Genomic DNA, 20,738 nt, shown 5'->3' with positions numbered 1-20,738 from the left:
AACAAAACACATCAAAAGTATCGACTAATCAATCAAACCCCTTTTAAGTTTTAACTGATTAAAAGTCGTTACAGTCTCACTTTTACTCCGCCTATTTTACAACGTAACAGCAGTGCTTTCCAATTGTACAAGTAGCTTAATGCAGTGGGTACAAATTTCTGAAGCATGTATGGCAACAACATATCGTCTGCAAAACACTGTATCTCTTTTGTGGATGAAAACGATGCATCACCGATCGGGGACGACGACGGATAATGAGATTCTCGCGGTGGCAGAGGCAGCTACTCGTATTGGCAATATCACCGGCCGACCAATCATTCCGATCGCCCCGACATTCTTCACCTACTCTGATCCTGTCTCCCTCACTGCAAATACTTTTTTGTTCCATGAAAAATCCAAAAACGAACAAAATTCTGAGATCAGAAGAGGCGTGACACTGACATCATGATCGTCGTCTTCTTAACTGGAGCAGTTGGATCTGATGACTAAAAGGAACATATTTATCAGCTTTCACTCTTTTCCAAAAACAAAAAGAAGAAAAGCGAGCAAGGTGGACCATGACTTCCGACGATCTGAAGATAAAAAAAAAAGGGTACGTTACCTTTATTCTCTGTGTCCGCAACTCCCGATCGTTAATTTGGTCTGGATATAAATTATAAAGTGTTTGTCAATCTGAAAAAATAATTTTTTTCAGGGGGTAAACATGTTCGTTTGAAATAAGTTGGGGATGGTTTTTGTACTTTCACTTGTTCACGGGAAAATTCACTTGAAAACGACATGACATTATATGATGTTTTCTTTCATTTTATTTTTATGGATTAAATTGGAATAATGAATTCATTTATGAAGAATCTCTCATTCGTTGAATGTTCTCTCAATTGTCATGTTCATTCCTTCAACTTAAATTCAACTGAATATCATTATTTATCAAGAAGTAGAATACCATTTTCACTATTTTATGAAGAAAAAAAATCCTTATTTTTATTGCATAAACCCTTCTTACTTTACTTGCTTATTCAAAACTTAGAAAAAGTTTTACAATCGGTTGCGTAATAACATTTAAATAAGACAGATACAATCTAAGATTTTAATCACTAAAAAATGGTGACCTGATCATTTAAATGGTATATATGTATACATTTATGTAGGTAGGCATGCATCTATGTTAATATGTATGTAAATATGTTGAAAAACTTAAAGGTAAAGAGAAACAAGGGTTGTCATATTTCCTTGTTTCATAAAAATTGATTTCGAACAAATGATCAATTGGAAAAACTCATCAAAGAGGTGATTCCGTAACCCAAGAGCTTTCCAAATGGCTCCTAAAACTGGCATATGATCAGGAAAGGTTTGATCATTATGAATAACAACACAAATATGAATTCAAGTACCCTTAAGAAAATAGTTGTAACTGATAAAGACTTTACTTTTATAAAAAAAAAAATACAATTTGTGCTTGCTATAAAATGATTGCTTATAACTGATTTTAACATAATATTACAAGAAATATTTGTACATTTCTAGCTATTCGGACTGTATAAAAATACTATAAGATTTTGAGGTCTGTATGTATCTAGGAATTATATGAAACATAGTTTGATGAATGACATTGATGTTAATAATGGTGATTGTTTTGACATCGATGGCTGATGGATGAATAGTGGTGGTGGACCTGTTGATGACGGTGGAGGTGGTGGTGATATACGAGACATTTGATATTATGGGTTGGTGATGGTGATGCCCAATATTTAAGCAAATCATAGCAAATCGATATTTTGGAATATGTGGCCATTCGCTTGAAAACGTACAAAGGATAAGGGCAGTTGGTGGTTGAAATGTCAAAAACAAACAAATGGGAATTTAATGAGGATTAAAAATTATTTTGCTCAAATCGAACAACCATGCTTTTGTGTATATTCTTATTGAATTTGTTATATGTAAATCTGTGGTTTTTTGAAATAAGAAATCTTCAGAAAAATTTTAAAATTTTATCATAATTTACGAAAAAGTTCTAAACTAGAATTTGTTTACGAAAAAATATGAATTACCGGTAAAAATAACGATTTGACTATATTTTCCCGGTTTACCGGTTTTTTTACTTACACGTTTTATTAAAGTCTCATTATTTTATATTAATTTACGAATAAATTACAAACTAAAATTTAGTGATGATTTGACAATTTTCTCCATGTAACATACAATTTATCGGTTTAATTGATGACCAGAACGTCTAATCATTAAATGAGCTGATGACATGGATATGTTGAGTTATATAATTTTATGTTTACCATAAAACTTGATATTTTGATATCTTGTATATTTTTTTTGTAATATAAAATACATCCAACAAAAACTGTAATAATTACATAAACTAGCAACAACTATTTCATTTTTTACGTTTATAAGAAATTTCAAATTGTCTACTAATCTTATGTAACCCAATATATGCATCTCATCAGACATCAACTCATTTTCTGTCATTTTTCCCGGAAACTCATATTTTATTGATTTCATTGCTAACCTAGATACATAGTTATAAGTGAGCCGATTAGATGGATATATAAAATTTTACAGTGAATATAGTATTATATAATCTATCGTATCCATCTTATCAACTAATTTAATGACTATGTGTTTAAATCATCAATGAAACTGATAAAATGTAGGTTATATGGAGAAAATGGCTAAATCATTACTAAATTTTAGTTTGTGACTTATTTGTAAATTATGGTAAAATAATGAGACTTTAATGAAATATGTAAGTAGTGAAACCAGTAAACCGGGAAAAAGGGGGTCAAATCGCCATTTTTACCGGTAATTCATGCTTTTTCGTAAACAAATTTTAGTTTGGAACTTTTTCGTAAATTAGGGTAAAATTTTAGGACTTTTCTGAAGATTCCCTTTTGAATAAATTTAAATCCACATGTCATTTTGTGTAGGGATGGAAATGGGACGGGTATGTGGCAGGGTTGACCATCCCTGTCACCATCCGCAAGTACCTAACCTCGTCCCGATCCTCATCCATATCCCTGATGGATACGGAGAATTGAAACCTTTCCCCTTTAAATATTGGGTTTTTCCCCGGCCCATCCCTGATGTATCAAAAAATAAATAAACTAAACTTACGCAAAGAAATCAAGTTTATTAAAGTGATAAAAAAACAGAGGCCATAATAGATTATGTTACATAAATCATAAAATATAACAAACAATGAAAACAAGAAGTGACGATTTGGTAATTTCATAATCAATAAATTATCAATATAGTAATATATATATATATATATATATATATATATATATATATATATATATATATATATATATATATATATATATATATATATATATATATATATATATATATATATATATATATATATAGGGGTGATCGTGGTGCGGTTCGGTGTGGTTATTGGCAAAAACCTCACCACTAACTGTAAATGCGATTAATCCATTTTCAAAACCACTTGGTGCAGTTATTTTTGCGGTGCGGTTAGACGGTTATTTTTGCGGTGCGGTTTTGTTTTTATGTGTTTCGATTATTAACCGCATGAATTTGGTGTGGTTATTTTGTGTAGTTTTTAATCGCACTTTAGAGTTCAAACGGTTTTAAGAGTTTAAACATATTACTTGTAATAATAAAAAACAATAATATATAAAACAATTAACTTAAATTACAAACAACTAATATCTTAAAAACTTTAAACCGCTAGTAATTAACAATAAGTGTCTGAAAATTCTCAAATTTCACCATTTTCAAAAGTTAAACATACAAGAAAACCAACATTTTTGTCTTCTACAATTTTATCATTTTTTCATCCATGAAACTTGTCCTATTTTTAATATTTAATATATTAATAATTAATAAAAAAAATGTATACAATATATGTGGTGCGGTGCGGTTTTTGAAAACTAATAACCGTACTGCACGACAAATTTGCGATTTTTGAAAAACAGAGAACCTCACCATCGGTTTTTATTAAGGTTGCGGTTAATCGGTTTATGCGGTTGAGTTTAGTTGTGGTACGGTTTTTGCTCACCCCTAATATATATATATATATATATATATATATATATATATATATATATATATATATATATATATATATAGGGTTAAGTTCAAATGAGAACATTCTTTAATGTGAGAACGTGAGAACACTAATTTGTGTTACTATTCTACTATGAATTTAATATGTATAGTATTGTAGTAATTATAATATGAATATATTCAATTTTATATTGATATTCTACTATAAAATTTATATATACATGTAGTAATTTAGTAAATTCTAATGTGAATGTTAAATATGTGATTGTTCATATATTCGGTGATGAATAATATCATAAAGTTGTACATACAAAATTTTAATGTGAATATTAATGTGTGATTGTTCGTATATTTGTTGAATAATAATACCATATCGTTGTATATACAAAATTCATAGTAGAACAGTAACATAAAGTAGTGTTCTCACGTTCTCACATTAAATAATGTTCTCATTTAAACTTAACCCTATATATATATATATATATATATATATATATATATATATATATATATATATATATATATATAATGTCATCAATGCGGGGGCGGGGCGGGTTGGGGATTGGCGTACCCGACCCCGGCCCCGTCCCCAGTTTTATCATAATGGGGATCCCCAGCTCCATACCCGGTACCCGTTTTTGCAGAAAATACCCGTCTCCAATTGGAATGGATCAACCAAGTTACCTATCGGATCGGGTATAATTTTCATATCTAATTTTATGATTTTTTTGAATTAAATCTAATTAATGTTTTCATTCTATTTAATCAGAGAATGAATGCTCCATAGATGTTTGATTCACGAACACAATACCCAATACAGCTTTAATTGAGGAGATATTGGTTAATTTAAAATTGAAATTCCTTATTCTTCTAATTTTCCTTGTGGACATATCTAATCTACTGTAAAAATATTTATAATATTTAATATTCATACTTCAATTCCTCACCGTAATAAAAAAAAATATTTTTAGCTTCAAAAGATTTTTATTTTGTTTTATTAGATCATACTGTATACAATAAAAAAAGTATTTTTAGCTTCCAAAGGTTTATAATTTATTTTATTAGATCATAATGTATACAGTAAATATAAAATCTTGATGTTTCTCGTACTCATAATTTCATTGATATTTCCTGTAGTTTTATTTCTTGTATTATAAAATAAGTATTTTTAAACACTTTTATTTAATTACACACATACACAAAACCAGTAACTATTTAGTATTGTTAATAATTATAATTTTACTAAATTAAATTTAATGTTTAATATTGTTAATAATTATAATTTTACTAAATTAAATTCAATTATATCACTCGTAGATAAATAGACCACAAATAAGCAAAAGTCATTTTTGCAATTTTTTACTTTTCATTTTTTATATATATAAAATAAATTCAGTCAATACATATTCATATCATTCTAAATTCAATTTTCTTACCGAAAATTTGAATTACATGAAAATGTAAACTTGACTTTAACAAATCGTTCTAAATAATAACGCTTATAACCGTTTCTTATTTCAGTTTGATAAATAATAATTCTTATACCCATTTTTTATTTCGGTTTTAAAAGGATTGTTTTTATAATTATCTGTTTTGAAATCATTTGTTACAGATATCAAATACCAATATTTATAGATGCATGCAATAACTACTAAAACAAATATCACAACCAATTAATATCATTTTTACTTTTCACTTTTTTTAAATATATAAAATAAATTCAGTCAATACATATTCATATTATTCTAAATTCAATTTTTTCACCAAAAAACTGATACATGAAAATATGAACTTGACTTTAACATATCGTTCTAAATAATAACTTTTATACGTACCCATTTCTTATTTCAGTTTGAGAGATTTTAAAAGGATTGTGTTTATAGTTATCTGTTTTAAAATCATTTATAACATCCAGAATTAGAAGGTCAATTATGGAAATAAATTCCCTTTTTAGGGGCCAACTCGTTGAGTTTATGGCATAAACTCGACGTGTTTAAAGCTTTTGGGGTGCGTGTTTTTAAGGACCAACTCGTCGAGTTGGTATAGGAAAACACGACGAGTTGGTCGTTGTTTGACAAAACCCTAATTTTAAGGTTTTGCATCCTATTTAAAAACCTTAACTCCCTTTTGCAGGCCTCCTTACCAGCCTCCTTCTCCAAAAAACCCTAATTTCGTGTATTATCCTTCAAGGTTGAGTGTGTGAGCTTGTAGTGAGTTTGGAGAGTTGGTTTTTGGTGTTCTTTTTGGAAGGAGTTTGAAGAATGAAGGTACTTAGTTTGGAAGGAAGGCTTTGGATCCAGAAACTCTCCATTTGTTGCAGTCATTTTGAGGTATAAAGTCGAAACCTTGTGTTTTTATCTTCTAGATCTCTTTATGGGATGTTTTAGTTTGATTTTTGGGTGTTTGATTGGGTTGTCCAAAGGTTAAGAGTTTCAGGGATTATTATGCTAGATGTGACCCTTTTATGACCTCTCTTGGCATAAAGTTGCAAGCTTTGCTAAGTCCTAAGTCCTATCCATGCATTAAGCCCTTTATTAAGCCATTTTGGGCTCTAGATTTCCTTTCTTACATGCATGAACGTAAAGTTGGAAACTTTACGTGATAATCCAGCCTTGGGATGCTAGATCTGTGTTTTAGGACTATGTTTTGAGAGTTTAAGGGCTTAATGGGTTAAGCCTCACTCTATTAAGTCAAGGATTCGGGTCTGGGTTCATTGTAGTGGTTTTTAAGGGTAAAGTTGGAAACTCTACCCTTTTAGTCATCATTTGGGAGGAGATATGAGAATGAAAGCCTCTAGATTCGACGGAAACGACTTAATGCATTAAGCTATTTGATTCCTGGCCAACTCGACGAGTTCATGAGGAGAACTCTATGAGTTGATGTGAATGTTCCCGATCTGTGCATTTAATGGGAGAACTCTCAACTCGGACCGTTGACTTTGACATTTGACTTATAATTAAGGGAACTATGGGCTTAGTATACGGCTTGTATATGGTTGGGCCCAATTTGTAAAATTGGGCCATTAGTGGGCTTTGATGGATCTAGTTATTTGTGGTATTTTGGGGTTGAGTTGTTCATGGGCCATTGAGATACAAAGTGTGTGGACTAGAAAGAATGGTTGGGGTAGGGACATGAAAGGGGTTTGGGACCAATTTAGAAAAGTGGGCCATTGATTAGTGGGCCTTTGGGCCTTTCAGATTGTAGTTTGGATCATGGGCTTGGTCAAGGCTAGGTTGGGGGTAAAATGATCCTTTTACCCCAGGTATGGAGTTGTGGTTATGGATTGGAGCCCAATTATTAATTGGGTGTATTATTGATATTGCTAGTTAAGGAAGCCGTTAGGGCAGCAACTTGGGATTGTTTCGGTGAGCTTCTACAGTTCGAGGTAAGTCTCCTCATTATATCCATGGGTCGAAGGCACCAATGACGGCCCATTATATGTTATGTGGTATGATAGTTGTAATGTGATATGTGTTATGCTAGTTGTCTCTATGATACTTGCATGGAAGACCTCGGGGTAGCCTGATGCAGTTGGATATCAGACCATGGGAGGTGCCCATAGCATTCCAAGAAAAGACCATGGGGGGAGCCCATGACATTCCGGATAAAGACCATGTGAGGGAGCCAATGGAAATTATATGTATGTTTCATGATATTTTGTGGTTGTATGTTTATGGTATTTTGGGGAACTCGCTAAGCTTTGTGCTTACGATTTTCAGTTTATGTTTCAAGTACTCCAGTTTTCAAATGAAAGTGCTCAGGACGATTGCAGGGCACACACCACATATTTTCTGCATTCTGTGAATTACTCTGATTTGATAATGTCTATTGGTTACCTTGGTTTCATGAGAAAGAAATGTATTAACGATTTATTAATCAAAAAGAAAAAAAAATTATGTCATGATTTTGGGGGCGTTACAAGTTGGTATCAGAGCCTTGGTTTGAGGGATTCAAACATACTCTTGAGTGCGTTTGAACTCAAATTGAGGATTTGTTAAAGTTTTCAAAAGAAAAGTATTTTTAAGAAGAGATTTTTCTAAAATAAGAGAAGGGTGTGGTGCATGCAATTAGCTGAGCTCAAGTAAGTTTTCCCGAAATACCCATACATGTTATTTGTTATGATTTGATTTATGAATCGGTGAATCGCATGCTAGTTAGGGCCAAGGATCTGCACCGTTGTTGCATGATAGAATGTTAGGAAAGAGGCCGTTATATGTGTATTGTATGAGCTGGTAGACTTGCATGCTAGAGATGATTAATAAGTGATAGATTGGATTGATATGTGTGATGCTTAGTAGTCTTGAGAGTATTGAATGCTATGTTGTAATGGGAATATCTATAGGTATCAGTAACTGCTAAATGTATGCTTTCAAAATTGTATACAGTTAGGATCTTATAGCCCTAGAATAATTGATTTGGACTTATTTCCCGTTCCTTGTCTGATTGTGGTTCTGGGGTAGAGTCTATTATTCGATAGTCTATTTGATACTATTCTGTGTATAATTTGCATGCATAAGGTAGCCGGTAGTAAGGGTGGAATTTCTTGCATCAGTGGTAGTGTGTAAGGTGAATGAGCTATGATAGCTTTATAGATTGGAGTGTTACTGCACAAATGTTGTTTGCTTTGTGCTATGTGGAACTCTTGGATGATGGGAGTCAGCTACTAAGTGAATATGTCGGTATTCATGAAGTGGACGACTGGCATTATGAGGAGTTCTTGAGCAGCTGATGGCAGGGTGAGGTCGGGAACCTAGAGGGAAGCCTAGGAAGTGATTCGGCAGGTGTTGTGTTGCTGTTTAGCGAATATTAGTGCATCAGTGGAGTGGGTGACTTAGAGAATTCAAGATGGTCCTTGAGGAAAGTATGGGTAGACGTGGAAGGTAGTATTAGGCCCGTACTACTGAAATCACAGGATCCATACTCAAATCGAGGAAAGTCTTGGAGAATCTAAGAAGCTTTGGGAAGAGGATTCTTGACTATGTTATGATCTTCTGCATGATTGCATTTCGGTTTCATGATGGGCTTCCAGGAAGGAGGTTTAAGTTCTGATTCTGGCTCAGGTAAGGGTACTGAGCCGACTAGTGAGTTGACGCATGAATTTATTTCGTCATGAGATTAGCCGTGGTGTTTTGGAGAAGACTCCTGTAATCTTTGGTTCGGTCAAGGAGGGGTTTTTGGAGATCTTGGATGAGTGCTTGGGAGCGTTCTTTGCTGAGGTTATGGCGACCAATAGAGCTCGCATTCTTTTTTTCCAAGAGTTTCGTGCTTGTGGAGCTCCTGCATTCGATGGAGCTCCTGTAATCTTATGGATTACAGACGTTTTGATTGATTTTTCTTATCTAATTTAATATGAATTTTTATCATAGATTGATATACTACATATTAAATCTATTGATGTTTGCCACTTTTAGCAGTTAACGACCGATGACAATTTTCGCATGAGAGAGAGAGAGAGAGCAACCGCCTCTGCCTTTATACCAAAAAATCTCTTTCTAGTGTTACCGGAGACGATAAAGATATAGATGTGGGAGCGACATAATCATAAAGAGGCGAAGAGAGAGCTGCCAGAGGTGCAAGACACATGCCAAAGGCAAGAGTGAAAAATCTTCGTCGATGGGATGAAGCTTATTGCCATGTTTTCAATAATTTACAAAAATAGTCCATGAATTATCAACAACGTAGAAATAATTGAGAAAAAAATGGTATAATTGTCATTTCTCAAGCATTTAACGAATGATAATTCGCAGAGTTAGTCACAGAGACAATGCATGCAACTTAGAAAACTACAAGAACAAGCCATGTCAACAATTCAAAAGTTTGACTAAAACTATAGAAACCGAACAACGACCAAACCATCTTATACCAAAAATAGGGTCGTGGTGCTATGCCCCATGAGCCAAATCAAGGGCTGAGTCAGGTTATGACACACTTAAACCCAAAGCAACGTCACAATGCCAAAAGCGTCATGTCCAATTCCAACAAGGGAACCTGAGCCACCCACAAACTACAGAAATAGTATAATGTTGCAAATATTGTCTTTCTCGCTAACACTACAAATACCTACTGCACAAGAGGTATCAACAAATAGCAGTTCACTTCCAAACTTTCTATATCATTCTCATACATTCTCTTAAGTACACATCCCTAATTTTGGCATCATAGCGTAATCCTCAGACACCTCCAAATTACGGATGGCTCGTTATCTTCTTTGTGATCAACATGTCTTGGAGCATCCAATTGAAACAAGAAGATTATAAGCGTTTTCTATTCATCCATCCTTAATATCTTCCGTCGAGGACTTGATTGCATCAATATATTAGTTATTTTTAGATTTTTAGATATAGTTGTCATTTCAAAATTTTCTTATCTTATAGAAATGTTGGTTTTTTCATGTTTGAGCACAATGAATAAAAACAAAAGGACCCACTTCAAGCATTAAAAATTGAATGAAACAAACATGAACACTTAACAATATTTAAAGTCATAAAGTATTAAATAGTGAATTTTTATTTCAACGTAGCTCCATAGGTTGGCCAAAAATACTATTATGCAAAATCATGAATCTAAAGAACACCTGAGCACCCAATAATTTTTCAATTTCATTTGAATAAGACTGCAAACAAGTCGAACTTTCAATGAATTATTCTTGAGCTATAATTATTTTTTAGAACCGCATATAGGCCTGACATAGAACCTATATTAGACCTCCTTAATTGACTCGATTCGATTAGTCAAACCATTTTTAATATAAATCTAGTGTAATTTATCAGGTTTTTTGAATTATCCTTATCAAAAATTCACTGAAATTAAATGTTAAACATGCATTCCCATCTCCTAATCAATTTGATTTTTGATTTTGGGCAACAAAACTTGGGTGGATTTCCATTAGATCAGATTACCTCGACAATCACGAGTGTTGAATTGATGTTCCAATTCCCATATGTCAATTTATGAAGTCTCAGTCTCAATGGGGGGTCACGAGCAATAACTTTGGTCCCCTACAAAATTAAGTTTCATCAACATCATTCTCAAGAGTCAAATAATGCCATGGTGAAATGTGAATATGCTAAGAAGCACTTATGTCGTATCATGGAATCAATTTAATTAGTACTCACATTGGATTGGTTGATGATGTTAAAGCATATGATACATCAAATCAACTGCATTTCATGAGACTCAACACACGACTGTCCATTTACAGTAAATAAAAATGTTGGACTAACTGAATGATATTGTATTTTTGATGGTTGTAAACAATCCCACTATGTTTACACTTTTTTTCATACAGCACTAGAAGATGGGATGGGACCCCATAGAAGGCTTAAAATGGCACAGCACAGCACGACTATTTTCATAAAAGATGTGATCTCTTAGAAGATATTTCAGAAAACGATAGCCTACTCGAGGAAATGGAAATAAAAAGATAAAATAAGGAAAATTTTGTAAAAGAATTAGATATTATCATAGCATAAGGTGACAAATCGGACAATCATGATGTGTTTTTTAGCTAATACGAAATGACACGACAATTTTTATATGACACGAACACAACATTATGCCGTGTTTTGTTTTACTAACACCAAAACGACTCAATCAAAACACGATAAAAACAACCGACACAACAAACATAAAAAAGATAAAATTAATAAAAACCATTAGTTTATTTTGTTCAAAATTAATCTTACAAAACACAACAAACACATAAACACAAATACACGACAAACACAAGTTAATATTGTGTCAATTTCATGTCGAATCTTGAATACGAACACGACACGACACTACGTCATGTTTTTTACACTGGACACAAAAACGAATTCAAATTTCAATTTTGTCCTAATTTCGTTTCGTGTTATGTATTTTCGTCATATCGTGTCATGAATTGTCACCCTATCATCAGAGTATGTAATATCTTGGATTCTTAACTTCAAAATTTCCACATATCACTTATTTGTATGTGTATCATAGTGTATCTCGAGCCCAACATCAAAACTCTTTTTATATGAAATTTGATGTTAAATCTCTCCAATCCAATACCATTTGTCACATCATTTTGGATTTTGGTGTTTACAATTTATTTGCTCCATATTTGGTGTTAAAACTTTTTTTTTTTTCTAGTTGAATCCGTAGTTTAAATGTTATGTATTTTTAGTTTATTTACTTACATAATGATTATTTGTTTCTTTGTAATATACTATTTATATGCCCCATATTTGGTGTTCAACTTTGGTTTTTTGTTGAAGATAAATTAAATATCCTCCTTCCTTTGTTGAATCTTTATGTTTAAATGTTATGCATTTTATGTTTATTTAATAACATATTGGTTATCTGTTCCTTTCTGATATTGTAGTGCTGAATTAAGCGGGCATTAATTTAGTATGTATACCAAATTTAATTTTTTTATATTTCAAACTTATTTGAAAATTCAATACTTCTCTTTATATTAAACGTAATACTTTAATTTCTATGCTTTGAAACTAATTATATACGAATAATTTATTTTTATTATATCTGTCTAATAATATAACTTACAGAGTTGCTATAACAATAAAAAAAATTGGATCCAATTTGTAAATATACTAATAAATATAAGGATTATTGTATATCTATATTTAGGTGTTAAAATTGGTGTAATTAGTTTGGATTTATACAAAAAAATCACACCATTTTGTGTAAAAATGTTGTAATGGATTGAACTAAATAGCTTTCAGAGTTACATTAACAAAACTAATTGTGTCAATCATCTTCCACCATTATAGATGATTTCCAATGATTACGAGAATCAAATCAAACCACTTTCATTAATTTTAGTGATTCAATAAATTGTTATCAACATGTTAATTAGGCAAAAGCCAATCATCTTTCCACCATTCTATCTATTCTTCGACTGCACTCCACTGCTTCCATAATATTGCTTTGTTGTTTCTTTTGAGAACTCTGCAAATGTCATTCCATCTTTCAATCGATCACAAAGTGGTGGAACTAATTTTCCAACATCCAAACTTGGATTTTGAAACTGATTATCCTCATTACATATTCTTGAATACCCATCATTCAAACTCAAATGTTCCACTGAAAAATCATAAACAGAAAGTTTCTTGTTCCATGAAGGCTGCAAGAACACAACAAATGTCTCCCTGCTAATGTTTTCCAAATTTTTAGGTCTACAAACAGAGTGAAGAGTTGCATGAAGCTTCCCCTTTGACAATATATCACCTGATTCCCCTACTTGAACAATAAAACTCCCAACAGGTGCCTTCACCATTACAACACTGTTCTTATTCGGATCAAATATTTGCAAATACGTATGTCCACTAGGGGAAGGGCATTCTTGTCCATCACATGATTGGGAAGATTCATTAAATATAAACATTGGAGCTGTCAAAACAGTGAACACACCATAATCATAATGCCACTGCTGCCATAAATCAGAGTGATTACTAATGGTTTTTTTGAATGTCTTGTTTTGGGGTTGTTTGGTATTTGAAGCTTGTAGAATAAGGTTATCTTGAAATGAATGGTAGTGAATAAGACGCCCTTTAGCACAGCATGATTCTAGTAAGCTTTGCTCTAGCTCATGTCCACCAATGAACTTGTCACACACCCTTGCTACTTGAATGCCTAGATCCATCATGCAATTTCCTAGCTCTTTGAATATGTTCCCAAGATTTTTGAATTCGTTCAGATTCTCAATATCTGAACTGTGACATGCAGTCTCTGAATGAATTAAGTTACAGACACTGGTCATGTCTAGGGTTTGGTTGTATTTTAATTGCATAGCGAAAGGGGAAACTGTTCTATCTATGTTCTTCAGTGGAACATCACTCCCTAACCCATGATCCTGCAGATATGCCTCCAATAACTCAGCTTTTTGAAAGAAATTGTATCATTCTGTTACAATTTAGGGGGTGTTTGGATGTGCAATCTCAGAAGTGATATATTGAATGATATAATTTAGAAGTGAAAGTGATTTATTGCAAACTTCAAGAATTTGAATGATATAGCTTAGATCTGACTGAGAGTCAGGTAGTTTATATTTAATTGTCAAAATCAGAATCAGAATCAGAATCCAAACAGATAAACATTAGATAACTGATCGCTGGCAGCACATCCAAACACCCCTTTGTGAACATATGTAAGCAATAACTCTCTTTCTATATTCAAAACTAGCTGATCAATCCAACTAAAAAAGATCAAAACTCAGAAGCTAATTCACTTGGTTCAGGCATTTCATCAAACAGGTAAGCAACATCTCTCGAATCAACAACTTATTTTTGCGTTATCAAACGCATTACCTTGAGTACGCGTTTGCGATCTTCATTGTTAAGAAGAGCAAGCTTTCGAGCCATTGGAAGCAGTGTTTGGCGGAGAGCGGAAGCATTGGGGACTCCGGTGACGGCAAGAAGACCAGAACCGGACGGACCTAGGTTTTTCATGACCGTGTTCATCACTGATTCCAAATATGAGGTGTTTTCGGAAGTTGTTGGTAACCGGTGATCTGAAGAAGACAATGCCATAAGATCAGAGTAGTGGAGATCATAGAGTTCCAGGGTTTGACCATCTTCCATTATGGTTAAGGTTTTGGCGGGCAAGAGATTAATGTCAACGCTCAACTGAACGCTTCGTTTGGGGCACGAGATTAATGTCCATCGCCACTTGCTATCCCTCATCTTTTTAAAATAATATTTTCCACTCTTCTATTTCTTTTTTAAATATTATTTTGACTCTTTCTTTTTGAATTCTGTGAAATATTATTTTTAATGTCTTTATTTTCTAAATTTTCATATTTATCCACGTAATATTTATAATTTGATATTTTTTAGTAACTATCATTTATTAACTTCATAAAAAAAATAATTTTTATATGTTTATTTTTATGCATGTGGATGAGCCGAGAATAGCATTCTAATATGATTTCTTAAGAAAACCTCAATCTGATTTTCCTACACTTTGCACCATTTTACTTTGACTCCTTAGTATTTAAATTTTCCGTATAATTAAAATTTTCGTATATATTTTACACACGCAACCCCTCATTTGTCAAATACATTTTCACAACCGGCAAACAACACGTTATTTCTAATTTTGATCATATCCTTCTTAATCTTTTATGGTTCCTGGTCCGGTATTCAGATTTCTGAACCACAGATTTAACAACTAATTTTTCAAAAGAAAAAGAAAAGTATTATGTGATTCGTAAATTAAATCATCTTAGAAGATAGAACTCACAGATCATCTCAAACTTGAAACAACCCCCTTCTATCTCTCACGTATTTACAAATTACAATTCACAAATCATCAAATCATGAGCAAGCAGTTCACGGATACTTACAAAGGCAATTGCACTCTTGAAATCAAATTCCAAATACCCTAAAAATTCCCAGCAACAACACCACCACCACCACTTTCCTTGAAACTTTTAGACAACCAAATAGCAGTTTCTCTCGGAGACACCTTCTCCGGTCCAAACGGCTTCAACAAAACCGCTAGTTCTTCGATACGTTTTTGCTGCATCAACTGCGCACTAAACTCCAACAACCCTTCTAACGCCTCTGCTCGTTGCTGATACGACGACGTGTCAAACCTACGCGGACCATCCCCCGTTGTTACGGTTTTTGTGTGGGTTTGGTCAATGGTTTTGACCGAGCAATGGTCGGTTGTAACGGATTCCTTCCTGCTGTTGATGTAAGTACCGGAAGAACATACCGATGAGGTTAGGATCAGGCGTTCTTCCGTTGAGCCTAACGGCATCTCCGTCATCTTGTTGATCAGTGGATCGTTGACCGATACATCTGGAGACTCGATACTAGAAAGACATGTGTTGGATTTTGGGTCAGATATCTTCCTTCGCGGTGGTTTTCTGGCTGGAGTTCTTGATTCCGGGAGCTGATAATCAAACAACCACAGAGTTCAAATATTAGGGGTTAAATGTAAGAAATCAGTAACCTACTCTGCTTTTGTTTATTTGTTTATTATAGCATCTGTTATTTCTTTTCTAATAAGTAGTTTAATATTATGGACATACCAATTGATGATCCGAACCACCTCTGGTTATATTTGGCAAGGAAGAATGTCTTCTAGGAGTAGCATTAGCTTTTACAGGTGTGGATCTTAGGGTTTTGGTAACACTTGGTGTCTTAACAACTGGTTTCTTTTCATGGATACCACGAGTTGATAGGTTTCTAGTAAATGATGTTGACAAATCATGTTCAGATACACTAGGATTTAAGGCACGATCACTGCTGAAAGATTGGGTTTGTGTTGTATGACTATGAGAGTGAACCATTTTAGGTTGAGGTTGAGGTTCAATGAATGTTGTTTTCTTTTCGTATGTATAATCAGTCCAATGGACTGGATATGTATGGTGGTGTCTTGGGGGGTTCAAGTTTAGATTAAGATTATGTACGTATGGTTGTAGATGTGAATGTCTGAGCAAATCTGCAGCCTGGAAATGTGTAAAAAAATAATTTCAATTTCCAAAGTATACACTGTTTTTAATGTTTTTTCACACAACCAAATGAATTTAAATATTGCAAGACTAAGGTTTTTTCTTTCCCTTTTTTTTTTTTTCTGTTAAGTTTTATATGAGTAAACTGACTGAATATGCAATGATGTTTGTTCGGATAAATTATTGCATACATAAAGTCTGTTTTTTTTGTATAGACTGAATAAGATTAGATGATCATTTTATGATTTTATTCTTACATTCCAAAAAACAAATTTCACAATATTCATGTGAGATGTGTTGAGACTTAGGAGGAAAAAAAGCAAATAGGTAAATGGTTAGCATCTTAATACATTAAGCCAGGTTTTCCATGAAGTCAATTTGTCCAAATTAACTCAAAAAGAAACAGTCGTGTATAGTTAGCTGTCCAGATTAAGTGTTTAACCCATTAAACATATTAAATCAAAAAGAAACAACCCCTAAGTTTAATATCTTTAAAATTATTTTATAGCAGTGTAAAATGAATTAAGCTCTAAAAAAACTAATAAAAGGGTAAAAAGAGGAACAAGTTTGCATACACTTGGTCTCGTTTCTGGATTTTTCCGCAGCATGCTCTTAACAAGCCCACGACTAGAAACAAAAAAAATAAATAAAAAGTCAGAAAAATAAATCCTTTAAAGTTAAAGTTTTTAGAGGCTCATAAATATATTTAAAAAAAGAAAAAAAAAAAAAAACTCACAATGCACCGGAGTACATGGTTGGAAGTGGGGCGACTATAGATTTGTTTATTTTGTTGATTAAAGCTTGCATATCCTGCTCAGAAATTAGATTTCAAACCAAACAATTAGTTATAATCCAGGGTATTTAAGACATTTGGTTACTAGTCAAACTTATGTTTAAAACTAAGTGCTAAGTCAAAGTCAAACACTGCAATTTCATGGAATGAAGGGAGAAAGGACTTAGGAGTAAAAGTTCATTAAAACAAAAGATAGACTTACAAAAGCTTTGAAGGCAGGCTTGAAAGCCATCATTTCATATATACAACATCCTGCATGTAACGAGTGCATTATCTAGTTAGGATGGAATCAAGGAAGGAATGGAATGGTTCATTCCATAGGAATGTAATGACTCATTCCATTATCTTGCTTATTCCAATACCTCGTCAATTCCATTCCTTTGTCATTTCATTCCATCCAACCAAACAGACCCTAACAACTAAAATGAATCTGAATAAAAAAAATATGGAAATTACCTAAAGACCAGATATCTGACTTAGAACCATAAGGTATATCTGCAAGAAGCTCAGGACACATGTAGCTAGGAGTACCCACAACCTTAAATTAAAACACATGTGAGCAAAAGTTGGCCTTTAGTAAAACAAGACCATTATAGCAATATACTTACAGAGGATGCAAGATCATCAGAAGTCAACATTTTAGCAAGACCAAAATCACCTGAACATGACAAAACAAACTAATGCTAATTAAAACCATGAAGTGCAACATTTTTAGGATTTCATAGTTTTAAAGTACAAAACAGTCAACCATTACCAAGTCGGATTTCTTGATCTCTAGTTAAGAATATATTTGAACACTGAAATATAAATGGAATTATCAAGTTACATCATATTCTGGTTTTCAAATAAATCCAGCTGAATATGTAGAAACAATTCAGAAAAATGTATTAACCTTAACATCTCTATGGAGGATATGATTAACGTGCAAGTAATCAAGGGCCACTAAGAGTTGAACAAGCCATTTGCAGAGTTTCTGCATATTTAAAAAAATATAAACATGAAGAAAAAGTTTAATATATTATTAAACCATGTGTTTGATTTCCCTTTTCATGCAACTCTAACTGTGTACAAACATTGAGTTCACCTCTTCAGGGAAATGAGTTCCATTGGCTCTTTTGATTGCTTCAGTCCTAAATGAACAAATAATTGTGAACATCAACAACAATCTTATAATAAAGTAATAAATTGATAAACAACATAGCTTACATGTCGCCTCCTTCGCAATGAGCTATAATAATACACACATAACAACCCTGAAACACAGAAAGCTTCAGAATTCTAGATGGGGGTGAGGGCATAATGGCCAGAAAAAATAATTTATAAGACTTCCCTTTCCATTATGTCTCATGGAAATTGCAAAATCTGTGTTTTGGCCTTTTTTTTTTATGTTACGATTACCTATTTATCCTCATGATCATTACATGGGAAATGATGATATTTATTTAGGTTCACAAGATTCTTCTATTTATATATATATTTGAGAAATAGTTGCATAGTTTCCTTAAACCATGTGTAGTAAGATGCTGCAATTTTCATGAGACTGAGAAGTTTCATACTCCAATTGATAATACAAGAACCTATACCTTTTCTACCCATGAATCTTTGTATTCTACTATAAAAGGATTTTGTACTTTGGAAATAAGCTCCATCTGCACAAAACAGAACCAGATAAGTTCCCATAATTTGGATTAAATTTAAAATGATGCTGTTTTCCAAAAGGTTAACCTCACATGCACCATTAGGACAACATACTATTATATGAATAATGTTTGTATTACTTATTCAATATATGAAAGGAATAGAAACCTCCAGAAGGGCAGATTTACGGGTTCTATCAGACTGTCTGGCAAGTCGGATTTTCTTCAAAACATACCTGAAAGTGTAGAGTTTTCATCAATCGAATTGACCTAGATCAATACCATATATCTGAAAGATTTAAACAATAGACATAGAAGCCTCACATTTTCTTTTCACGTTTATGCCTCACAAGTAGAGCAGAAGCAAAGGAACCCTTCCCAATCTGCTCTAGTATTTCGTAGTTCTCCATCTGATGAACCCCAACACTCTCTTATATTCCACTCTGCTTTATTTGCATGAATTTCAGTACTTGTTTGCAACCATTATAACATGCCTCAAAAGTGTCAAAATCAATTGTAAATGAGACCAATTTAGAGCATGTACGTACGTATCATGTCTAAATAACACATGTTTTCAAAAATGTTACAAGCAAAAGTACTTTCAAAGCTGTTCTTATACAAATACAAATTCAGATTACAACAAGTGACATGGGAACGTAGATTGGTTTGGTGACATTTTACTTGCAATAAATGAACATTACAACTAGAATATGACTATTGTTGTTATAGGTTCTCTATCAACACCAACCTTATATCCAATCAAATAGGTAAGTAAGTAAGCTGGCCTTCGCATTCATCCTTCCTAATTAGTCCTTTTCAACAATATGCAAAAGCATCGGAATATCATGACAGGGACTTGCCTTTAGAGTGATAATGATTTTTTTAATAAAGTTGATGTACCAAAACTGAATATCGAAATGTAAGATTACCTATGGTTTTACTCAAGTTATCTTCGGATTCTTCAATCGCATAATCACTTTAAAACATTTCAAATGCAATCACCCCCTAAATACGCCAATTTAATTAGGCAACCTCCTATGGAATGGCCTGTTTTCTTAATAAATTGTATGATTATCAATTTAAAACATAGTAATATGATAAAAAAAAATCGACCGTTTCTCCTAACTCTTGATCTTACAATTGAAACATCAAATCAAAATATAACACTAATTCAATGAATTATCAGTAAAGTGATCGATGAACAACAAATTGAGAATCAATTAGAGAAAACCTAAAGCGCAATTACTAAAATTCACAAAATAAACCAGGATGATCGATCAATGTATGTAGCTTAGAAACCAAAATCAGGCGAAATGTAGAAAGAGAGATGCAAGGAGATAATGTAGTACCTGGTATCGAAGATGAAGCAAAGTCATGAAAACCGGATTTCCATTAAAAAGAAGCAAACAGAGAAACGGTTTAAATTAACAAACAATTGTTTTCCAGAAATGTACAGAGAAATGAAGAAACTGTTGTATATTGATTTGACTGAGCATTTGAATTAAAATAAGGATAACGGGTTGAAGGTGTCATAGACGGAGGGAACAAGAAGAAGAGAAGGGGGCGGCAAAAGAATTGAAAAGAAAGCAAAGCAAAAGCAAAAATAACGTGAATTTAAATACTAGAAATGGAATACGTGCTCTCAATGTTTCTTTTTGTGAAAGAGGTGATCAACTTTCATCACGGATTGTTAGAAAAACACTATTGGTTGGATACTCATTTTTGTCATTTATTAAATTTGTTAAATTATCTTTAAATGTCACAGATAATATATATATTTTTTATGTAAACTTATTGGTAATATATATAT

At 32.9% G+C, this 20,738-nt stretch overlaps 2 protein-coding genes and 3 long non-coding RNA genes across 7 annotated transcripts; 2 read left to right on the top strand and 3 right to left on the bottom strand.

The window, feature by feature from the left end:
- Positions 1–18: 18 nt before the first annotated feature.
- Positions 19–792, bottom strand: LOC111921894 (uncharacterized). The gene is made up of 2 exons (XR_002860309.3): positions 602–792; positions 19–485 (listed from the first exon to the last, which is right to left on the bottom strand). It is a non-coding gene; the product is annotated as an uncharacterized LOC111921894 (long non-coding RNA).
- Positions 466–872, top strand: LOC122195728 (uncharacterized). Its single transcript, XR_006186335.2, has 2 exons — positions 466–592; positions 695–872. It is a non-coding gene; the product is annotated as an uncharacterized LOC122195728 (long non-coding RNA).
- Positions 873–12,823: 11,951 nt separating this feature from the next.
- Positions 12,824–14,753, bottom strand: LOC111921890 (uncharacterized). The gene is made up of 2 exons (XM_023917462.3): positions 14,346–14,753; positions 12,824–13,891 (listed from the first exon to the last, which is right to left on the bottom strand). The coding sequence occupies exons 1-2, from the start codon at positions 14,718–14,720 to the stop codon at positions 12,923–12,925; spliced, it is 1,344 nt and encodes a 447-aa protein (XP_023773230.1). The 5' UTR covers positions 14,721–14,753; the 3' UTR covers positions 12,824–12,922.
- A 532-nt stretch (positions 14,754–15,285) lies between these two features.
- On the bottom strand, positions 15,286–20,506 carry LOC111921888 (serine/threonine-protein kinase Nek2). 3 transcript variants are annotated; one of them, XM_023917458.3, is made up of 15 exons: positions 20,278–20,506; positions 19,253–19,374; positions 19,098–19,164; positions 18,875–18,940; positions 18,498–18,544; positions 18,376–18,421; positions 18,184–18,264; positions 18,046–18,088; positions 17,900–17,949; positions 17,748–17,829; positions 17,494–17,543; positions 17,235–17,308; positions 17,074–17,125; positions 16,076–16,495; positions 15,286–15,936 (listed from the first exon to the last, which is right to left on the bottom strand). In XM_023917458.3, the coding sequence occupies exons 2-15, from the start codon at positions 19,336–19,338 to the stop codon at positions 15,421–15,423; spliced, it is 1,680 nt and encodes a 559-aa protein (XP_023773226.1). In that variant the 5' UTR covers positions 19,339–19,374; positions 20,278–20,506; the 3' UTR covers positions 15,286–15,420. The 3 variants fall into 3 exon arrangements, with proteins under 3 accessions (XP_023773226.1, XP_023773227.1, XP_042753771.1); XM_023917459.3 differs by having other exon boundaries at positions 19,253–19,371; XM_042897837.2 differs by lacking the exon at positions 20,278–20,506 and having other exon boundaries at positions 19,253–19,516.
- LOC122195754 (uncharacterized) lies at positions 15,841–16,592 on the top strand. Its single transcript, XR_006186453.2, has 2 exons — positions 15,841–15,980; positions 16,120–16,592. It is a non-coding gene; the product is annotated as an uncharacterized LOC122195754 (long non-coding RNA).
- Positions 20,507–20,738: the final 232 nt, after the last annotated feature.

Source organism: Lactuca sativa, chromosome 8 (assembly GCF_002870075.4).
Source record: "Lactuca sativa cultivar Salinas chromosome 8, Lsat_Salinas_v11, whole genome shotgun sequence".
Taxonomy (NCBI): Eukaryota; Viridiplantae; Streptophyta; class Magnoliopsida; order Asterales; family Asteraceae; genus Lactuca; species Lactuca sativa.
The sequence above is the reverse complement of the archived record's forward strand: the minus strand, read 5'-3'. Positions and strand labels throughout refer to the sequence as shown.